This window comes from Ruditapes philippinarum, unplaced genomic scaffold (assembly GCF_026571515.1).
Source record: "Ruditapes philippinarum isolate M1 unplaced genomic scaffold, ASM2657151v2 ctg1211_1_1_1_1, whole genome shotgun sequence".
Lineage (NCBI taxonomy): Eukaryota > Metazoa > Mollusca > Bivalvia > Venerida > Veneridae > Ruditapes > Ruditapes philippinarum.
The window spans coordinates 330,435-355,089 of record NW_026866456.1 but is presented as its reverse complement, the minus strand read 5'-3'; the positions used below and the strand labels follow the sequence as shown (position 1 = coordinate 355,089).

At 31.6% G+C, this 24,655-nt stretch overlaps 1 protein-coding gene across 1 annotated transcript in view; it reads right to left on the bottom strand.

The window, feature by feature from the left end:
- Nucleotides 1-24,655, bottom strand: part of LOC132732547 (AF4/FMR2 family member 4-like) — a 105,946-nt gene that overhangs the window by 11,422 nt on the left and 69,869 nt on the right. Inside the window, exons 12-15 of the mRNA XM_060719027.1 lie at nt 14,881-15,130; nt 14,333-14,442; nt 8,841-8,904; nt 7,247-7,380 (exon numbers count right to left, since the gene is read on the bottom strand). Of these exons, the coding sequence (XP_060575010.1) occupies nt 7,247-7,380; nt 8,841-8,904; nt 14,333-14,442; nt 14,881-15,130 (558 nt within the window). The remainder of the gene's footprint in view (nt 1-7,246; nt 7,381-8,840; nt 8,905-14,332; nt 14,443-14,880; nt 15,131-24,655) is intronic.

Genomic DNA, 24,655 nt, shown 5'->3' with positions numbered 1-24,655 from the left:
GTGTACGAGTCCAAATGTATTCTGGCCTGTGCAGTCCAATGTCACACACAGGAACCATACCGAGAGCTAACCTGTCCATTGTCACACACAAGAACCACACCGAGAGCTAACCTGTCCATTGTCACACACAGGATCTGCACCAACAGCTAATTTATCCAATGTCACACACAGAACCACAACCGAATGTCACACACCGAAACCACAAGGTTTCTTTAAAATCACCTCTATTTATTCCGAGCAATATCATGTGCGAGAGGACAAAAACACCATTTTAAACAAAAGTGAAAAATCTATGATAATCTTCAAAGGGAAAATTTCACTTAGAAAAAATACGATGAATCAAACCGATTAATATTAAGCTAACACACATTTTCGTGATAAAAATCTTCAATCAATTAAAACAAAATTTTCAAAACACATCAATGACACTGCCTACAGATTGGAAATTATGAAAATTCCCAGGATTGTCATAAAACAAAGCGATAAGGTAGGGCACATTTTAATCGTTTTCTGTACTGCTTTGATGACTTGGCCAGTAACATAATTTACTCCTCAGATAAGTCCTTTAAGCCAAATCAATAAAAAATTGCTTAATAACACTTTCTTCTAATAAATCACATTTTCAGGTGCTTTTATTTGTACTGAAGACCCTAATTCTTAAAATCAATATCACATTTCTTTTTGTACTGCAGACCTTAAAAATTTTAAAAACAATAATTCATGCTGTCAGATCATGGACTGCACTGTTTGCTAATAATTCAGTCGGTACATATTTTGAAATTTTCACTAACAATATTTTAAAAAATGTCGACTGGTTTTATCCTGATTGATGGATGGACTGTGAAGTCCATTTCAGATATTTCACATAACCAGAGTTGTTAACTTGATTTGGTCAAACTGCGCATACAGAATCTGCAGGCAGCTGCCAATATTATTGTTTAACACTCGGTCAGACAGCAAAACTTTGCATATTGGACTGAGTGGCGATGGCCTGCAATTATAGCGTAAAACTTAAATTTGCTTATTTCACTGACGATCTGTGAAACATATTCATTTAATATTACAGGTATACATACGGCACATTAAGATACAACAAGAAATTGAAACACCAACAATTTATGACAATTTACGACCAACACAGTATGTTCGAATATTTACCCAAGAATAATTAACATGGATTATAGTCATAAAATACGATTTTCAACATGCCTGCTTTGCACAAAACACTTTCCAACAAAAAGTAATCAAGTTTTATCTCAAAGAAACATTGACGTAAAAACAAATTGATTTGGTTCATTTTCAAGCAAATTATGTAAAAGATCTGTTTAAAGTAGAAAATTATTTTTAATAAGCATTATGATCACCCATTAACTTAAATAATCTTTGAAAACATCAAATAAACCTATATATTTGTTTCCTGCGGTAAAACTGTAATATCATTAAGCATTTTACTGCATAAATATACAAATGCATTTCATTTAACGGGAAATCAAATTAGGCATCTTATAGGACTCTTTAAAAACAGTTTGCCCGCTAGCGGCAACAGAATTTTTCCATGCCACCAGTGCAGAGTTAGGACCAACCAGCACAGAGTTGGCAATCAGATCATGACCTGAAATGTTCGCTTTTTAGTCAGTACATATTTTCAAAATTTCAAAAAAATCCAGAAATGATTAATGGATCTACCTAGATTGAAAGACTGACATAAGTCCATGTTAGGATTAAAAGAATAAGAATTATTCAATCTCAGTGAAACCTGTTCAGTAAGAACTTACCAGTACCAAAGACCTTACCCTAACCAAAGACTTAATCTTCAAATTAGAACCTTTTTTTTTTTGTTAATCTGTGTATTTGCAGAACCAGGGGTTAAAAACAATGGGGACCAAAGCACTTGTTTGGTTTAGGAAGGGATTCATGATCAGAAAGGTTTGTATTAGCCAGGTTCTACTAAACCAAACAATCTTATTTTCTCAAAATCAAGTGGGGAAGTACTATCAAATGGTCTACAGAGTAACCATCATGCTTGTTAAACTTGGCTTTTATTTTGCTTGTGATTTTGGGCAGTTATCATCAAAACAATGGGTAGAAGGTACGGCCTCAAGCTTGGTATAAGTTCCAGAAGAACAACATTCATTGACAACATGTCTAAAATATCCATTGCGTACCAAAATCAACAGATTCATATTCAAAAGTTAACAGGAATTGAAAACTTAAAATTCAAACCTCAAGAACGTAACTACAAGCAAAGACAGTTTCCACCCAAACACTATAAAATCTTACATCAAGATATCAAACTCGGTACATCTTCAATTTATACAGCAAATGACATAAAAAAACACTTAATGCACTTTCAGTCTACATGTACTTAAAACTTACCAAATCCACTACAGCAGTTAGATTAGTTATATCAGATCATCACCTTAGTTCCGTAACCTATCAACTCTTACTGAATTATATGAGGAGATAACATGTAAGTGACGAGATAGAAACTTATTCAAATTGTATCCTTCAAAATTAAAATAGTAAAACCACTTATTTCAAGGACATGTGGAAATTAAAATTTACAGAGGTCGTGAAAAATGTTATGACTTGTGTCAAACTAACAATCATATGGCTTGTGCTACACAGTTTTAACTGCGACATTTTCCCAGAAAAATAACTGTCCTTTCTATGTGAATTATTATGACCCTAAAATAATGTCATTTCCTAGCAGTAAAATGGCAGACGGCTAGACAGAATTCTAAATCAATCTATAAACAAGATAATAATATCATTTCTCCCAGATGAGTATTCTTCAGTCCGTCACCTTCTTATATAATACTATAACTGTAAATTTCTCTTGATTATTTCTCCGTCTTTTAAGCAACTTTTTAACATTGACAAGTGAAAGCATTTTTCGTGTGGGTGTGTGAAAATGTGTGTGTATCAAATGAAATTCACTATACAGCAGAATAGGTTTATTAAAAAAAAAAAAATATGTATATTAATCCTATTTTTAACACTTTCTGAACAGGATGTGTTCAACAAAATCATTTATCATTTGAAGGCAAATTTTGAAATATGTACTGAATGAATAGCAAACGGTACAAACCAAAATCTTTGTCTGCACTTAAGCGCAAGTCAAGAATTGGTTGCTGCAAGCGCAGATTTATGATTAAACAATTAACCCAAGAATATTGGTTTAAACATATTTATTTAAGCTTGATTGCGAAACACGTTCTTGCCACTTATATTAATCACTTTTGAGTCTGCTTCCTGAAATCAACCAGAACTGTTGTCATATGAAGAAACATTGTCGTGACCCTCTTAGGGCTCGAATGCATGATCCCTGGTTTGAGAGGCAGACACCTTAACCACTAGGCCACCAATCCCAAAGATTATGACTTTAAAAGAGAGTGTGACATCATGGCACTAGTCTCAGATGAGACTGACTCATTAAAAGTCAAAAGTGCTAGACAGTTCAATCACCCTCATGTGGAGAATTATCCAACAATAAAATCATGTAGACAAATCTCACAGGAATGCTGGAAACTCTCTTTTGGCAACAACATTCATACATTAATGCGAAATAATCCAATTAACCCATAAAAAACATGGAATTTGCCCCATATTAGCTGACTTAACCACTAGAAAAAAATTCATCAATTTTCAAGAAAAAATCAAAAAATCATACAGATAGACCAATTTTTTACTAGTGTATACAGTACCAGTACTTTGTATGCAAGTCATGTTCTATCAAGATTCTCTCATACAACTTGAATGACACGAGTTAAAATGCACATCATAGTGATAATGATTCTTGAAAAAAAAAATTATTCCTCTTTTTTCTCCACAAACTTAATGTCAATTTGCATAATTATGACAGAGTTCCCACTTTTTTTCTCAATCTCCAACCAGTATTATTGACATAAACATAACAAGAAAAGTATATTTGACCATTAGATTCAAATAAATAAAACAACGTAATAAGTAACAAATTGTAAAAATTCACTCATTAATAAATATCTAAGTGTCAAATGATAGATTAAGTCCGAGATACGTTTTTGTTACGAAATTACAAACAAAACCAAACAAATCATAAACCCGAGACTGCAGAAAAATTGTCTGTCTGATGGAAAAAAAATTCTGCGGAAAACGGTCTGTACATAATCAAAATAAGTAGTCTAGACTCGGCTGACAATATTTGATTAATTCATTTATTACCATCTAATTGGTCTACCAGTGGCACTATAATAATCCTACTGTGAACTAATCAATATTTTCAATTAACAAAACCTATACACTTTTAAATGGCATCATTTCTTCAATCTATTATCCTATGACATTGGGAGACGACTGACAATACGTACATTTTTGTATTTAACAAACACAAATGTATACAACATTTCTTATTTCATTTATTTTATTATGAACTGAGCCATACTTGTCTTGTTATGTTTTGAATCAGTTTAAGATCTTGGCATCAAAATATTAAATTTACAGTTCGGCCAACAGTGAAGTCTTGAACCTGGTCAGACTGCATGGATGTGCAGGCTAGCTTGACACTATACTGGTGGAACTGGATTGATGTTCAAATAAAAACAAGGAACAGTATAGTGAGCTGGCTTGGATGTGCAGACTGGGGCTTACACTTGACACATAATGGTGGATTTGGCAAGAATTATTCCCTGTTTCATAGCCCCTCTCAGATTTGAGTATAAAAAGTTATCAATCAATAAAAATCATAAAGCTTATACTAATTTATGATAATTATTACCTGATAATTCTAAAACTAGAACTAATGCAATTTTCTCTGCAAAACCATAATGTTTTGTGTGTATTCCGATACCTAACAAAATGCAACACACACACAATGAGAAATGTTGCTTTTTTGTACTGCTGTTTTTATGGGGGGGAAAACTGTAAAACGTTCTTGGCACTGCTTAACCTAATAGGTTTCAACCATTACACTACACATATACTCATAAATACACATATAAATCAGACATGCTTGTTACCAACCAATAAGTAACAAATCATTCTTTCTTACAGAAAACACAGTCAGCTGATCAGCATGCCAGAAATGATTAACATTCCAAAACCAAAACAAAAATCGTCTCTCTTGTAACCGACATTCTTAATAAATCTTAGGAACGAAATGAAAAAATGAAAATCATAATTAAATCAGTGCCCCTGATAAATGACTTTCTAAATACTTTCTGAGGAGAAATGAACTTAAGAAAGAATGTATTTGTGATTAACCGAAAGGTTATTTATGTGTAACAGTTCAATGGGAGGTTTTTTCGAAACAAAACGCGTTCTGGAAGAAACCTAATTTCTCCTTCAATTTGTTTCCCCTTTAGACACACAGTCGCCTGAATCATAATTCTGCAAATTTCATTCTGACATATGCAAATCATTTTCCGAAGACACTGCACCCAGTAACAAAGGCAAATAACATTTTCCGTTTCGAAAAGAAAAACATACTTGAGACTTTCCACATTCAAAGTGTTTTGTGTAAGGTTGTTAATTATTTATTTATCAAGGTATAATTCAATGTATTTATATAAAACTCTGTCGATATGTCAACAAGTGTTATTTTAAGATGCTAATCACAAAAGTTGTAATTATCAGAAAAATCTTAGAAAATCACACTGTATGTACGTCTTAACAAGGGAAGACAATCCAGAAATGATTATCCTGTTTGATTTTCTGGTATTCATGCCAATATTAACAACTTATTGGTCATATCTTGGCCATTGGTCAACCTAACAACTTTGCCTTTGCCCCATTTTTTGACAAAGAGAAAGAAAAAAATCGAGTTATGAAGAGAATAGCAGTTTATCATAAATTAAAGGAAATTAACACAAATTTTAACCACAAAATCGTTAAACAGACAATATTTATTTTTTTGGTCTTTCAATTAATGCCACTCTTTTTACAAAATGAAATGGCTCCAGAGAGCATTTATTTGAGATTATACAGTCAATCAATTCCATAAACTGTTTCGTTTCCGAGAAATTCATATAGTAACAACAATGTTTGTTTCTTTTTCACATTTATATGTTAACATTGTCATTTCAGAACAGTGTTTTCTTTACCTTCCGGAGTACAAAATGTTGTGCCTTTATGTAACTGTTGCTGTTATAACTAATGACACTTGTAATGATTTCAACAACAAAAGGATAAGTTTTATAATTATTTGAAACAGTACACTAATTCTAGCTAATTACGACTCTATTTTCAGAAGCCGATTTTCCACCTTTCTATTTTGACAAGCTTTAATGCTATACTAGCAGACAAAAATAACTTAATTATCGTTAAAATTGGAATCCAAAACACAAAAGTCAATGACGTGAAAGTAGAGATCTTTCGGTTATTTTACTAAAATGTCAGATGCCGGAATATAACAAAAGTCTCAAAACGTACCAGCCTCAATGAAAACGATACAATTTTAAATAGTGAACAGTATCTAAAGACTTATTCTAACAAGACTTGCATCAATTTATCTCAGTCTAGATTTTGTGTCATTTTTATGATAGCTACCCTGAATCCATTTGTTTTCCATGCAGATTCTGTAGAAACATGTTAACAAAATATAACCTACACCATACCATATTTGTATAATGGACTTTTCCTCATTTTTACTACGAGACTCCAAAGGATCTTACTGTGTTTGGGTTAAAATATTTTACACCGACCAACATTTTTGGTCGTATAAAGGTGGTCTATACCCCTCACAGGCTTTCCTGGATAACTACCCAGTAATTACCAATTTCTACACAAGTAACCGAATACTGATCCCATGATTTCTGTATTTGCAGTGACTGACAAATGACCACAAAACGTCCTGAGATAAATCGCCCCTCGCCAGAGGATTGAACCAGCAACCACTGGCTTACGATACCCAAGCTCTCCCCAGCTATTGAGATCAGTGAGCAGAACTTCAAAGTATGCATTACGACTAAAGAACTAGTTAAGAGTGTACATATTCATTCGTTTTGGGTCAAAAATCTATTTAAGTCTGTACAAATTCTAAAATAATGTTTTGATGAATAATGTGATAAAACTAAACTAATATTAAGCTTATATAGCACAACCAGAGCAAGTAATGAATAATTTTTGCTTGAAAGCCAACTGCATTATACATACATGTATTTATGTATTTACAATATATACAATTGTTCCACAACAGATGTTACTGTATTAGATATTCATAAATATCTTTTTATATATATGATGTGGGAGTAAATTTACAAGTACTTACGAGACAAATCTATACGTTTCTTTGTACATGTTAGATGCCTCGGTAATTTTGTGATCTCTCTCCTGAACGTAGCCATACTGGATGAAACAAAGAACCGACTCGAGGTACAGCACAAACTTTGTTAGACCAGGATCCTGTAAACACAAATATAGTTACCTCAGAGATACAAGAGAGAAGTTCAAGTTAATAGGAACCTCATTATTTACAAAAGAGAACCTGACTTGTTTGAGATCAACCAACAGTCCTGCAAGAACTTCTGTCTCAAATCTCAGGATTTTCATTGGCCAGTGTCTGACCAATCAAATAAGAGTATGATTTTATAACCCCCAACCAAGACTCAAAAAGAATCTGAGATCTGTTCATCTAAAGCGCTCCCCATATTGAAATAAGTTACGCTTGCACCATATTTAACCAAGACCTGATTGGCTCAAGTCCCACCAACAATTCCAAGTCCTAAACAAGGTTAAATACAAATTACTCCATCCAATTTTGTACGCTTTACAAGATAAGTCATGTTTTTCCCCTGAAATTGTTACTTTTTTTCCGAGATTGATGCTTTTTCCGAGATTTCGTGCAAAGAGGAATTTGACAGTAATCTCTTCCATTCCTTCTTTACGAGCATGTCTTTATCAGACATATTGGAGGCATGCATCAATCATTGTTTCTATAAAAGATGCGTAAGCTTCTACAATAACTAATGTTTCATTATACTTTAGACAATGCAAGGTTGCTTGGGGTTTTTCTCCTTTGTTAATTAAACAATTAATAATTTGTTGTTGTTGTTTTTTTATCCCCCTCCCTTTTCTATCATGGTCTACCTTAAATTCACCCATACGATTTAATTTATACATTTATAATAATTTGAAATGTCCTTTATGTTCGTTTTTTTCTCTTTTTTAAACATGGGAAATTTTCAAATTATTTCATGACATTTGTAATGCACAGTCTGCATTTAAACATGTTAGAATAAAAGGTCACAGGTTTACTCAACAAGGAACTAAAGACATTAAGAACCTCAAACTTGTGGTCACCTGTAATCTCTCACTCACTTTCAGTTTAAATTATAATGTCATGTCAGACAAAATACAAATATTCAAATGGCATTTTCAGCTTTTTATAAATATACATATTCAAATGGCACTGACCTCTTTTTATAAATATACATATTCAAATGGCACCTCAGCCTTTTCATAAATATACATATTCAAATGGCACCTCAGCCTTTTCATAAATATACATATTCAAATGGCACTGACCCCTTTTTATAACTATACATATTCAAATGGCACTGACCCCTTGAATAAATATGTCACTATAATAAAAGATTATTATTATTATTATTATTATTATTATTATATACACATTCAAATGGCACCTAGAACTCTTAATAAAATTATATTTTATTCAAATGTTACCTCAGTGATTTAAATAAAGTTGTTATTATTATCATTATTGTAATAAATAATATCTGTTGGATAATTTATAAAGCAATGATAAATTACTCATCATTACACTGATTTCTTTTTTCTTTTGTGTTTACGAAAAAACCATTACCATACAGTGTAAATCTATTAATAAAGGTAGAAATCATTACCATATCATCAGCCTGGTATTTGTACTTTTTTGCCTTCCTGTTATAATCTTCTGCAGGTAGTAATCTGAAACATGCAAACATAATTATCATATAAGTGAACAAAACAACTTGTCAGAGAAAATTGTATACCTTGCACATTTGGAACTTTCTCCTCTGTATGCCTTGTTAATAAGTTGTTTTTTTCTTTATTAGTTTTTTATAGAAATTATATTACTCATATTATATTATATAAGCTATTAGCTTATAGACACATGAGTTCTTGCCTGGATCAAAACAATACAAAGCAACGAGTGTAAAGTTCCTTGTTAAAGGAAACAATGGCTTGGCCTTGATTGGGTTTGAACCCATACAGCCAACAATCCTTAGATTACTAGTTTAACATGTTTATCAATAGGGGATCCATGCCTGTTTGCAGGGTTATCTGAAGATTATATATTGTCATTTTAAAGCAGTAACAGATTAAGTCCTTCTAAATTTAATACGAGTTAACCAGTTATTGCATAAAGATGGCGCATTACTGGTTAAATGAAAACCTTGAGTGCACTAACATATATTGTTTTTCGGCACAGTCAGGCACTAAAGCGGAATGCTCAACTTTCTATATACTAGCTGGATAACTAACTGGATAACTTCCTCATAATAAAGAATTCCCGCGGAAAGAACCTGAACTTTATTAAGTGGCGAGGGGCAAGTGATTTAAAATCAATGACATTAACCATGTCCCATTTTTTCAACTGAACATTTTTAGAATTATTAGAGGGATAAAGTTTTGCCATCATAACCAAGAAAACTTCCAATGTGAACAGGTTTCCAAGCATTATAACAACACCAATCTGAAAATCACTATGGTAGTAAACTATTTTTATCTTAAACAATTTAATAATCAGCTGTAAATATTAAATGTCCATTGAAATTCTGCAAGTCATCTTGCTGATTTACCTGATATTTCTCTAGTGTGCAATTTAATAGCAATATAACATTTCATTAAGTTTGATACAGCAATGTCAGCATAGACAAATTAATGACAGATTGCAGAAAAAAAAGTACTTTATTCAGCAGAAAATATTGCCCATCTTGCCTGCATTCTCGCAAAACCTATATCCTGTTATACATGTTCTAGAAAATGTATCTTGTATAAAACCTAAAATAAATTGTTTCTTGGTATATAAATGCAAAATAATGTAATAATTTGTCACCTTAGTGCAGTTAAGGGTTAAGTCCTTCTAAATTTAAGCTAACCATTTATTGCACTCAGAGATGACATATTACTTAGCAAAACAGATTATAAATAACCCTTATGCCTCTACACTTAAAGCTTTCCACATAACTTACAATAATTCCCTTTGCTGCCTTATTGAGGGTCATTCTCAATTTATCAGGACTGCTTGAGATTAAATAAAAATCTCTTGTCATGGTTACGTAAGTTGATAAATAAAATATGTTTGCTATTGATGAAAAAAAAATGTTTTTCTTCACATATATTAAATAATTTGAAAATTAACCTAATTTATCAGTCTGTTTAATTCTAACTTATTTGTAACTTATTTGTATATTTTATCAATTATATAATTATGTTGAATGATGACCTCCAAAATGGCTGCCACCTTCATCAAGGGAGATAAATATTGTAATAATTGGGAACCATCTGCTCCTGTCCTTCTCTGACTTTGGAACAGTAAAATATTATTATTCTTTTCAGGGTTTTCAACATGACAAAAATCTCAACTTCAGCAGCCAAAAGAGTAAATTATGAAAGCCTGGTCCAAATGTATGGGATATAATTAACTTAATATGTGTACAGAATTTTTTACCACCAATTGTCAGACATACAACAAATTAATGGCCTCAATTGTACTGCATTTACACTGCAGCACAGTTTTAAATAAACATTAAGAAATTAATTAAATTGAAATAAAGATTTAAATAATTAATATGCACCCATAAATTCTTCCGTCATTGCTTTTTAATGTATATACCACTTATGACTTATTCAATAAATCATCACAACGGCATTGCATTTCAATATGTGAATACCGGTTAACCCAATTTCATAATAGTTTATCATTTAGCACTAATCATAGAACATATTAATCTTTTCTTTTTTTTTAAATTTATAAAAAGGAGAAAAAATCAAAATGAAAAAAAATTTCAACATCTTTTAAGACTTATATAAATTATCTTCAGAATATTAAATTAAGTCATTTTAATGGGTAGGACGACCATAATGTTGTGTAAACAAAGTGCGAAATTACTATTTCACAGCGAGGGGCACCGGTATATTAATGAGTTCGCGATATTCACGCTTCTGGATGGAAAAATCTATTATAAACATAAACGAACAAAATTCCTTGTGCAAACTTCATCATGAAACAGCTTAATCGCTAGAGGGGGAAAACTGTCACACATAGTGCAATAAATAATCTTAACCCATTGAATGAATGACAATTTCACATTACATATATTTACAAAGGCGATTTCAGTTCGCGTACACTCAATCATTAAAATTATTATCGCCGCAGGGTTTAAACTCACAAAACTCGGTGTGCATTTCTCTGAGGCGATCATAAAAATTCGCTCCATTCGTTCAATTAATGATTGACAAAAAACGTTACTATCTATACATATAACAGAAAAAAAGAAACTCTTACTAGATATTTATTGCCGTTTTATGAGACTAGAAGAGGACAAAATCAATTGAAGCAGGAGAACATTAACTATAAGAATACCGTGCAATAACTGATGCGAAAGATGTAAATCGGTGATTATTTCTCTATCTCTTTGTCTATAACTAAAGAACTGCAGACATGTTTCGCGTTTAAAAAAAAAAAAATTTTCTCTCCAAAACCAAACAACTTACTTCAATGCAATCTTGAGTTAATCATAAAACATGTTATAGTCAAAATACCGTACAACATTTTATTGCATCTGGCATAAATTAAAAGTTATGTTTTCTTCATTTTTTTAAATTTACAGCACAAACAAAAACAAATTCACAGTATAATTATATAAACGTCACTTATACTGCATTACATAAATAATTTCTGGCAAGGTTCTTCCTACTTTTATGATGACTAGCTAATCAAAATAACTCTTTTACACATAAAAGTATTAAGCATTTCAAAATAAGTGGCGGAATAGCCGCATGGTTACCACATTGGATAAATAATCTAAGGATTGCTGATCATGTGGGTTCAAACCCTGTCAGGGGCAAGCCATTGTTTCCGTGATCAAGAAACTTTATATCCATTGCATTTTATTGGTTGGTTCCAGGAACAGATTGGAGCGTGTTTCAATAAGCTTATAGCTTCCAACATAATCAAACTAAATAATTTACTATCAACTAAACTAAATGAAAACAGTTCAAATATTTCCATAACATGCACTTTAGCCATACATGTATAGCTTCATTGAATCAATATGCATTTAAAAAATAAATAACTTTTGACAATGTTATTCATATAATTACAACTTTAATTCATATAATTACGACTTATAATCCTTAAAGAACATATTATGCTTAAATTTGATTACTTGAAAAAACTGATAATTACTACACAGTCTCTTTTGAAAAGTAAAATAAACAATTTATATTCATAGTTTGTGAATACATACAGAGAAAAAAGTTATGTTTTGAACTACAGCACCTCAGGTAATCACAGTATGATGATTACAAAGCGTCTTAAAAAAAACCTGGCAGTTTCTATAAGATTAGACCAAATGTATTTGATAAGTAATAGGGAAAGCAACTTCCCAAATTCACTTATTCAAATTAGACATATTCCATAAGAATTTACTAGATTTCAATAAATTTCTGCAATGAAAGTATTTTAGCCAAATATGAGCATAGAATATCTTTAAACATGCAGGAACCAAAAGTAATTAAAATTAAGCCTTTGCAACTGAGCTTCTAGCTGGCTTGGCGTTGCACATCCATGCAGTCAGATAAGATTCAAATGGACTGTTAAAAAATCATTTAACAAATTCTTCATGTTGTTGTCAGAAATCAATTTTTACCACCTTTTCTTGCTTAAAATATGTGTCTAAAAGTAGTATTTGTTGCAACTTAGATGGGTTTTTGGGGAGAATGGTTTGAACCTGTATTAACAGGCCACCTATGACAGAAATATAGTCAATATAGACCTTATATTGAAAAACCTTGACAAACAATATCCTAGTTTTAGTACCCTTGTTTTAGAAAAATGTTAAAACCTTTAATATTAGACCATCAATTTCAATACAGCAGAACCTTTACTTAGAGACCACCTACAACCTTATTTTCAAATTTACCATGATCAGCATTTCTGGACAGGTTTCACTGTTATTTGCAAATTACAGAAATTTCACAGAATATGCCATCAAATTTCCTTTAGCCCAATTAACCTTTCAATCCCAGGCAATAATCATTCTAACGACTTTAGCAGAGCCCTAATTACGATCCATTTATGCCTCATACAATGCAATATCTCGTCAAGATGTAATATGAGCCCTTAGATAAACAATAGATCATGGAAGAAATGCGGTTAGTAGTGGTCGTTTTTTACCATTCCACTATAAGAAATGCTTGTTTCCTGAAACAGTTTCTTTCTTTTTCCAGCAACTGTCAGGTATGGAATCCATAATGAAGATTTAATCAAGAACATTCCTTGCTTTACTGACAACTTTGGAATTCCTTAGTTAAAAATTTAATTAAGAATATTATCTGCTTAGCACAAAGAACTATTATGTTTTGTATTGTATAATTATAAACGGAAAACGTCATAGCTATGTTATTTTAATAAGAGTAATTTCTATAAAAGAGTCGTTTACACTGAGAGACCCTCACCTGGAATGTCCAGGGATACCAACCTTTTTAAGAAAAAGTGCTAAATCTCCGACTTAAAACCATAACTCAGGCTAAAAGTCTTAAATGGACTTGTCCATGTTTCAATATAGACAAAACCATATGTCAGGAAAATTTCAAAAATATGTACTGACTAAATAGTGGAAAATGCAGACTAAATCAATGCCAACTGATCTTGGTCTGCACTGGTTGCATTGATAGATTCTGTAGCCGCCAGTAGACTAAGGGTTAAAACAAGAGCTAAATGTTTGCAATGCTTAAATTGTAAAATATATTTGAAATGCTTTAAACATGAGCACATTCTTTGTCAATATAAGGGGATTTTCACTGACAAAAATATTAAAATTCAGCAAGACACAGTAAAGAGCTGACTGAACAAACGGTCAGACTGGCCTGACCTGATTAACTGGCATTGGCAAGTTGTTTAGCCTTTAGCCTCCTAGTGGAAACAGATTCTATCCCTTTCAACCAGTACCAAACAAAATCACCCATCTGCTCATGATCTGCACTGGTTGCTATACAGTCAGCATACATTTTTGAAATTTTCCCTTAAAATGATAAATGATTTTGTCAAGACTGAAAGACAGACATGACCATTTTCAGTTTTTTGGGGTGGTATAAGGTGTAAATTTCTTGTGTTCTGGTTATATACCTTTCTTCTTCTTCTTTATCAGACAACATACTTCTGTAAAATGGTGGATTATGTACAACAAAACCATTCTGAGAGTGAGAGGGCGTATCTAATGTTTCATACTTAACAACCTGAAAAAAGACACAGAAAAAAATTATTTCAAAAATCATTTGAGAAACATCTGGTATCAATATCTAATTCTAGGAGTATTTTTCAATCTTTATTTGATTCATGAAAAGTCATGAGATTTAAACTATAAAATTTAGATTTTTACAAGTATGGATAAAAGAAGACCAGAAGAAGCACTCAAAGACACATTGGTCCACTATATATAGTTACAAATCTGAACGTGATCAGAAAATGAACCTTCCTGTCTTCACACCTATCTCGCAAGTGAATTAACAGTCGTAAGTGGAGAAACAGAACAATTATCTTTCCGCGATACAGATGTTCATGCACTTGTATAATTAAAGAATTAATGATTTGTTATTTTAAGAATAAGAAGATATATATGGATCGTGAATTAAAACGTTTAGACATCAAAAGCAAAAATGCTATTGTGTACATACTGGGGTCACGACAGCTGTTGATTTGGACCTGTCATGAGGCCTGTTTATAGCACCCGATGATGGCCGCAGACCACCGTGACCCGGACCAATATCGTCGTGAGTCCGAGCCCGTTTCTGACTGCGATGACCTTGTGAACCCTTCTGGCTATGAGAACTACGTTGACTAACATTGCTGTGTGTACTGTGCTGACTAGATGCACTGCCGAGTCGCTCACGTTTTATCGGCACGCTGATTTCTACTGGTTGCGATCTGAATAACAAAACACATAAATATAGAAGTCAGGTATTTAGCATTGTGCTCACAAGAAAAGCTGCTCATCATGGCATTGTTGAGGGTGTGATTTAAATCATATTCATCAAGTCTGGCCACATCAAAACATACCTGATGTATTATATACAATTATAACACCTTTCTAAAATGAGTAACCGATGAGTCAAAGTATGGATGGGCCTGTCTAAAAATTCATTAAACATGCATTTATTATTCAATCCAATGTAAGATCATCTTTTAACCCTTAATGGGCTTAAGGACTGATGTTGCTGTATTTATTACCATAATTATTTCTACTAAGTTACTGACACAGTAAGGGCAATTTTTGCTTATTTTAACCTCTTTTTGTTAATTTACATGTATTGCATGTGTTGTTTGCAATGTGCAAATTATTTTCATTGTTCATTTCACAATGTTTAAATTTTAAATATTTAAATTTTAAACACATTTTTAACACTTTAACACTCTAAGGGGTTACATGTTTATCAATAATCGCATGTGTTATCAAACTTTTACATTTTACATTAAATTTCCTTTTCTATATCTTTCTAAGAAATCATTAAGTGGACAAGATTCAAGGAGCTGACTACATAAGTAGTAAAATAAACACTGGTTAAACATTAACATAACACTTGAAACCTGTTTTCAAAATGATATCTTACATCATAGAATATTTCATGAAATATAATTTATGATTAAAAGTTATAAATTCAGAAGTGTAAGAGAATAACATGTAAAATTATACAAATATTAACTTCAACCTTTTCCACTACTAGATATTGATCAACATTTATAAATAAAAAAAAACAAAAAACAAAAAAAAACTAACAATCTTTATTTGCACAAAAAACAATAAAATGCCATGATTTATGATTTAGGTCACAGGCAAAAGTATCGGACCTGGAAAGAAAAAATATGACCAGATTGATAAAAAAAAACCTGTGTTCATCTTAAAAGTGTCAAAAAAAAAACAAAAAAATGTATATAATGACCCCCTTTAAAAATATACTATAAGTTAAGAGAAGGCCGGAAACTCCAGATTCGAGCCTACGAGCAAGGGATTCATTTCCCGGGCCGTTGTGAAAACAATTGGCCAGACAATTAAAAAAAACTTTTATCACTATTTCACGTTTATATATTGCTCGTAGGCTCGAATCTGGAGTTTCCGGCCTTCTCTTAACTTATAGTATATTTTTAAAGGGGGTCATTATTTACATTTTTTTTGTTGTTTTTTTTTGACACTTTTAAGATGAACACAGGTTTTTTTTTATCAATCTGGTCATATTTTTTCTTCCCAGGTCCGATACTTTTGCCTGTGATTTAGGTTAGAACAACAACAATTAAAATTTTAAGCTTTTCTGGCATAGAAAATTGTAGCTTCCATGCTGAATCTTCCCTTATTCTTCATTAACCCTTACGGCACTAAATATCTTAAACGAAATCGTCTGTCTTTCGATATTCATCATTTCTGGAGAAAATTTCAAAATAAGTACTGACTGAATAGCGAACAATGGAGACCCTGATCTGAGGTGGAAAACCAGCTGATCTTGGTCTGCACTTGTTGCATGGTTTTAAACGGTTCCCGCCCGCAGGCTAAGAAGGTCTTATGAGAGGGCGAGAGTTTCGAGCCATCGAGAGACTGGTCAAACCACACATACGTAAAGACTTGGCAGCCCCCATCTCTTGCGACAAGGGTAAATCTTTAATATTACCAGCATTTAAAGCATTAAAAGAAAAACTTAGATTTAACCACATTTTATGATTTAATTATCATTTAACAAAATTTGAGTGGGCCATTAGCTATAAAACGAGTGGGAAATAATTGAAATGAAACCCAGAGAAGAAATTTATTGCTAAAATATGACATAAAGATCATGGTTTTTTTACTTTTTGACAGGCATTTTCCCTCAAAAAAGCGAAGTTAATTCATAATTACTATAATTATATTTAAGAAAAGTTCTGACTTGTGAAAGCAATATGGGGGAGGAATTTATTACATGCTTTTCGGTGGTTTATAGAAAAATATCAGTGATATAAAACTGGTAATTTCACTGTTTGAAACAGTGAAATTACCACTTTGATAATTTCACTGTTTTGAATTTAAGCCCCTTACGTTGTTTCAGTGAAATACCAGCGTGCACAGTACTGGGTACCAACTTAATGACGTGACGTCGTAAATGACGTCACGTTGTATTATTATTTGGCGCGCTTTTCATTCAGTATTAGGTTTAATGTCTTTTTAAAACGTTTCTTTGCATGTAATAAAAAGAAAATTTGTTTAGTTTAGAGTAAGATTGAAATATATTTCACCTTGTGAACTCCAAAAGTTCATATTTCACTCGTGGCTGCGCCACTCGTGAAATATACCTTTTGGTGCTCACTCGGTGAAATATATTCCGATCTTACACTGAACTAAACAAATATCCTCTATATCTTTTTTCCTTTTTTTTATTTTTTATTTTTTTTTTTTCATTACGCATGGCTTGCTACCTTAGAAGTCCTGAAATCATTCATGGAAATATTTTCATAATATGTATACTTATATTAGATATTTTAAACAGATATCACATTTATTAATCAAATTTCAATTACCATATTTTTTTTCAAGCTTCTTGTCACTTTTGATATGTTTGAAAATAAATCCGCAAATACATTTCACATGGGACAATAACCATTTTAATGTATGATGAATTATAAACATCAAATAAATGAAATAATACTGATAAGCATACAATAGCTCAGGCCAGAAATTTCAACCTTATGCAGATATAATTATGTGGGTGCATGTGTAAATAATAGCCTGACATTTTGCCTTCAATTTGTTTACAAACTCTTATAGAAAATTATTACTAAAATACAAGTTTAGAACAGAGACCATCCCCTCACAAAGGCCAATCACATTCTATAGTTTATGAAAATTTATGACAAAATATACAAATTACAATCAATTTTGAAAATTTGCATGTTTTATGCAAATAAGACCGAATTTACTCTTTTTTTTATATTACCATCTTTCTACCCTGTCACAGAAACAGAGTAAGTGCTAAATAATCAACACATGATCAGGGATCAAGGGTTCGAGCCTAAATCGGGTCACAACCATGTTTCTTCTTATGACACCAGTACTATTTGATTATATAAGTTGCAAGAACTTGTTTAGCAATCGTGCTTAAATAAATATGTTTAAACCAAATAATCAACACATTTTGATATCATTCTAGCCTTTACCAGTCTGCAAGTATAGAGCAAGGGCAGCCATGAAGTCTGACCAGGCTCTATACTGTTGGCCGACTTACATTAATTTTTTATCTTCATATCCCCTAAATTGATAATTAATGGTTCTAAAAATGATAGCTGGAAGAGTCAAATAGGAAATTTAACATGTTAAGGATTAAATTCCCATAAAAATTTAAGGATTAAATTCCCATAAATATAAACACTAAGTGTATGGGTGGAGAGCTGTGTTGAGAATAAAATGATGCTTTTAATTAATGTCAAAGCTTTTTTTTACATTACACGGTCATTTCTATCATTCTACTCCTTCGAAAAAAAAATTTAACAGACACGTATATATACCAGACCTACCACACACACCGCTCGCCATTTTTTTATTATCTTTCTGCCATATTAACAATTATCATTGAGTACATCTTCATAAAAACTTTAACAAGATCTCCATAAAATATTATGTTATAATTTATCATAAACAGTGAATCTTCTTCAAGTGAAATTATATTCATTCATTATAAATATCAGATAGTTCACCGAGTTTTTTTCTTAATTAAAACCTTGTATCGAAAATTGTGTTTAATATTATGCTGTAGGCAAAGTAAATCTTATTGATTTTCCATTTGTTTAATTTGCGGTCAATTAATTTATTTTTTTATTATATACATGATCAATTTTTTTTCTTTCTTTACAGTAAATTATTAATCCATCATAAATGTTTTTATTTTTTTTTGGGAAAAATTATCAATCCATCATGTTTTCCTATTTTCTTATTATTTTAGGGTAAACTACAGCCTGATTAATGTAATCACGAATTGTCTTGTTTAGGACTTGCATGGTCAAATCATACTGGCTAGCAATTGCCCCCATTTACAACTTTGTCAAATCATACTGACAAACTTCAGGCTGGCCTGTAAACAAGTAGTGCCCCATCTACAACTTGGTCAAATCATATTGACTGGCCTGACTCTATGCCATTAATAAGCTCGAGTTATTGCAGATTACTGCTTTTATGTTCAGTTTTTTTTTTTAGAGACCATTCTGAACTGGATACAATTGATCAAACCCACATTAAGATAGTATTATCCTATAATACATTCAACCAGGATAGCAATTATTTATTGCAATATGTTTCACATTATTGTTATGAAAAACAATATAAAACTAAGGCATGAAAGGTAAATGTCCATAACAGCCTTACATCTATATCAAACAAAAAATATTAAACTGTTTGTAAATTAACACATTTGCAGGACTTAAATATATGGCTGAAACACAATGATATCACGTTTTTGACCATTTTTGTTTTGACAGTAATCAATCATGTAATGAATCAAATTTTACAAATTACTTTGAAACTGAAATCAAATTAAGTTAAATTTACTCCAGCAGAACAATTTCCAGCACTGGAGATTTAATACAAAGATTTTACGACAGTCTAAATGATCAATAAATGCAACACTAAATTTGAATTACACTCAACATTTTTTTCCGAACCAATTATACTTGCACGTCCCAAAGTCCCTTATCTGGTTGGAAAATAACCATTTTAAAATCAGAAGAAAAAAAACTTCCAGCAATCTTTTGTGGGAACCAAAGCCTTTAAAATCACTAAAACTTTAATCAGCTCCGGATTCTTGATTAAGTCCTGCAGAAAAGTGCAGTCTAACTTGTAATACTGTCTGTATGGGAATAATCCACCTTCATCAATAAACTTTTCAACATATTGTTTGGCTGGTTACTATTTTATAAATACCAAATTCATTTTGTACATCAGATTTTAAATGTATAAATAATCATGATTTTTTGCAATTAACTAATTGTTTTAACTTAAAATATGGTATTGATCAATAAATCATCAAATTTTTGTTCTGGTTTAAATGTCTGATCATGGTATGCCCTGTTCAGTTTAATTAAGTCACTTTTTACTCTGAAATTTTCCTTAATAAAAAATGATGAAAGGTTTTGTCTAGACTGAAAGATGGACTTAAGTCTATTTAGGATATGTTAGCCTAAGTTTACTTAATTTTCAAAATTGTCTATCTCGTCATACATTTGATGATGCAAAACATTTATATATACTATTTTAACACAATTCAACTTGACTCTTATGATACAGTTTCTGCTAATGTCATCATCATCAGGGTGGACATTAATTTGCCATATAAAAACATAGATCTATACTTTCATTTATAATGCTACTACATATGACAACTTTTAACAACATTCAAAATCTAAAAATATTTAAAAACTCCCCAGGACCAAAGTGGTATTCTGTATTGGTTTATTACTAGGCTTGTTCTCTTTTTTTTTGGCAAGAAAAAAGTTTTGTTTTTATTTCTTTTAAAGCTAAAAATATTCTTATTTTGTAATTATAAAATAGTTTATCATCACACAGTTTACAAAATCTATGAAAATGTGTCCAAAGGACACAGTTGCCACCACATTCCACTGCTTAATATTCAGTGTAATGTGGCAGCAGAACAGAGTGGTGGGCAGACAAGGACACATCTATAACCACCCACCATTAAGTGGGGGACATCAAAAAAGCAATAATTCAAAGCCACTCTAAACTTAAATAAACCTTATGCAAACTGGCTTCATTTGGGTATATAATGTAATTATTTAATGTAACAAATCTTTTTATGATTGTTTCAGCGAAATGAAATCAGCTGATCTTAGAATACAGTATTACATCAACTGCTCGGCATTATTGCAAGACCAGGTGAAAATTGCGCTTGGCAATGGGCCTACAATTTACCTATCATATATACAAAATATGTACACAAGATGTTTTCTTTGTGTGTGGGTTTTGTTCATGAAGAGATTCCAAAGAAGTTATCATTATCATGACAGTGTTAAATAGATGCTCCTTGATATATATTAAGGCATCAAAGCCACAGTGGTGTGGAGGGACTGGACCTGTAAATCAGACACACGTAGTTCGAGTCCAGACTGTGCCTTGGCTGATATTTTTTTGCAACTTTTCTAAATATATAAAGTTAGTCAGCTAATAGTATATGACTGTACTCTATAGACTATAACGGTGGCATTATGCTTGACACTTTCTGTTTCCGCAGAGTGATGGTTGTAAAACAGTTGAGGGTTAACAAATTCAGTATACATGTATATTATAAACTGTTCAAGATCATAATTATTATTGTCAAAGACAAACAGCAGAGTCAATCTTCATTTTCAGACTTTAGTTTACCTTTGTGAGGAACCCATACAAAGACAATTTCTAGTGATCTGGATATCTTCCTAAAATAGGACTCAAACTCTCAAACAATGAGACATTATTTTTAAAGGGGACCTTATCCCTAAGTCTATTATACCCTGTTTTGATATTTCAAATATTATTTAGATCTGACCATCCTAAAATTTGAAGGTTTCAATATCAAAAATATACAAAAACTGTGCAGCGAAAAATATTAAGTCTGGTTTAAACTTTAAAGCCTGCACAAGATATGCATAAATTTTATAACCACTTAATCATTGGAACCATAATAATAATTACCTATATACATTTATCATGATATTTAACTCACAATAAAATCTCCTTATAATTAAATTTTACGGCCCTAAAAATGATTAAATATATAAATTTGCAGACAATGTTTCACCATAAGATTACAGTGGGATTGCATTTACTGGTAGCCAAATATAAACATATTTTAATTATGTGTAGGCGACGTCTAACATCAAGTTAAATGTCAAATAAATGTTAATGTCTTTGTTGTTCAATTTTTCACCCATTTTTTTTTGTTGTGTTCTGACGCTATTGTGGTATTGTTTTTTATTGTTTTTTTTTTTAATTCTAAACTAATTTTCTAATTTACTATTGATGAAAAGATTTTAATTAAAGTTTTTCAATTATCTGAAATATTATCTGAAATATTAGTTATTCATAAATTCCAGATCCATAAATTGTCATTTGAAAATTTTTTCAAGGACTGGCCATGGAATGGACATTTAAGAAGGGAGTCATATAGGTGTACAGGTGGTCATTACTATCAAGGGGCATGGTGGCCTACTGGTTCCAAATACGACACCTGAGTGCCATCTAATCAGGGTCTGCCCTGTTTGCTACTTATTTTGTAAATTTCCTCTCAAAATAATAAACACTTATGTCCAGATTGTTAGATCATTTAGATGGATAAGTCCATTTAAGATATTAGTGTAGTCAGGTTTAAACCTTTAAACAAACCGTAACCTTAGTGCAGTAACAGGTTAAGTCCTTTTAAATTTTATAGGAGTTAGCCAGTTATAGCACTATAAGGTGACTAAACTGTCCACGAAAAAATTAATTTATAAAATTTCTCCTTAATTTTCAAATACCAACACAGGCATTAAATAGAACATATATATCAATGATAAAGTGTTTATCATGTCGGTTAAATGCATTTAAATTAAATATGCACCGAATAACTTGAAACATATCTTATAATACTGCATTTCCTCAGCGTTAAAATATGCCGTCTCTTGTCTCTTTAGAGCATGAAATAAATTATGCATGTTTCACTGCTTTATTAACTTACGTCTTAGTAACCAAGTTATTTCAAGATTTCCTTATATCTCTACCGGAATAGTTTCCACTCGTTAGATTGTCAAATCATTTAACAAAACTATTTTAAAGTGATACAAACTATACTATAGGAAATTGAAAAATAGATTTAACTTCATTTTCATTTTTTTTTTTTTTATTTTATTTTCAGAAACAAGTAATGTCAAAGTTAGTCACCTTCTGATACTGCAAACTGAAATATACATGCATGGGGATTTTCATAAATTTTGTTAGAAATTGAACATTCCATATATTTCCCTTTTTTTGTTAACCACCATGCCCCCCCCCCACCTCTTTTATAATAAATTATAAATGACACTTAAGAGGTTTTCCCAAAAATGCTTACAACCCATTAATTTCATAACAATTTCCCATCCTGAAAAGGAAAACGCCTCCAAAATATTTTTTTTTATCTTCCCCCTTCTTGTAATAATTTTATATGCTCATTTACTGATACTGAAAACTGTTAAAAATCTTATCTTCCGATAGGACGGAAAGAAGTAAACTTAACGATACTTCCTCTTCCAAATAAAAAATCTTAAATTAATAACAGTTTCTTAAGTAGTTGGGTGTTTTTTTTAGTTTTTTTTGGGGTAATTTTTAATTGAGATTTTTTAGTCAATATTGTATCACATTCCCAGTTAAAAAAAGTTCTTTGCCCCGATTTTAAAGGGCAAATGGACTTGAAAAAGGTTTTTCCAAAAGTCGGTTGTTAACGAAAGATGTTCGAGACTTTCTTTAAGGTGACCGCCCTTCATGTAATTACCAATTCTAAGTGAAAAACATTGCTAAAATTCTCAATTATGAGGGTATAGGTTTGTTATGAAAAGACAGGGTAGGGTTGGTGGGGCACTGGGGGGTGGGGGTTTGGGAAACATCTGAGGACTGCCCAAAATACATTCAACATTTCTTTAATACGAGAAAACTTTCAAATCATGACTAAACATAGAATATTTAATCAATCCTCTGTATTAATAAGTTTTTGTATTAATATCGCCTAAAAAAATCAAATTATGGTAAATCATATTTTCCATGTTCCATGCCGTAACAAATTAAACGAGACTGAAGCGATTTATTTGTTTTACGAAATGGGATTGGTATAGCCAGCGGCTTGACGCGTCCATTTGTATTCTCCATCGGAATCAATACAATCTCAGAAAATAATGCAATTCGAGAATTACTCTATCTAATAACAATGTTAAAAGTTCATGTAAGATCACTCCACTGGTGGACAATTAAGGTGAACGCAAGTCGTGAAAAATACATTGTTATATCTCTTTATCATTTTTATCTCCCAGTTGTTTTGTTTGTTTTTCGGTGTATTTTTTTTGCCCTTAAAAATAATTCCATTTCATTCTGTGTAATAATTAAAGTTATAGTCATACTAGAATAAAATACTATACACCTTTGCCTTTGTGCAGTAACAGCTTAACTCCTTATGTAATTTTAAACGAGTTATTCCATTACTGCACTAAGGTGACAACATGTGAATGATGTTCCATAGTCAAAGCAGCAACCGTTTAGATTTCTGCTTCTTTTAAATGAAAATTTAATAAGCCATCTTAATTTGTAAACATATTGTCAGGTGTATAATCAAACTGATAAAAACCTAGCCTTAAGCACATACTTTTTGCAAGCATGCAGAGGTAGCTCTGTTACACTGTTGATAACAGGGAAGAAAATAATATGGTGATAAAAAAAAGTCAACTCTC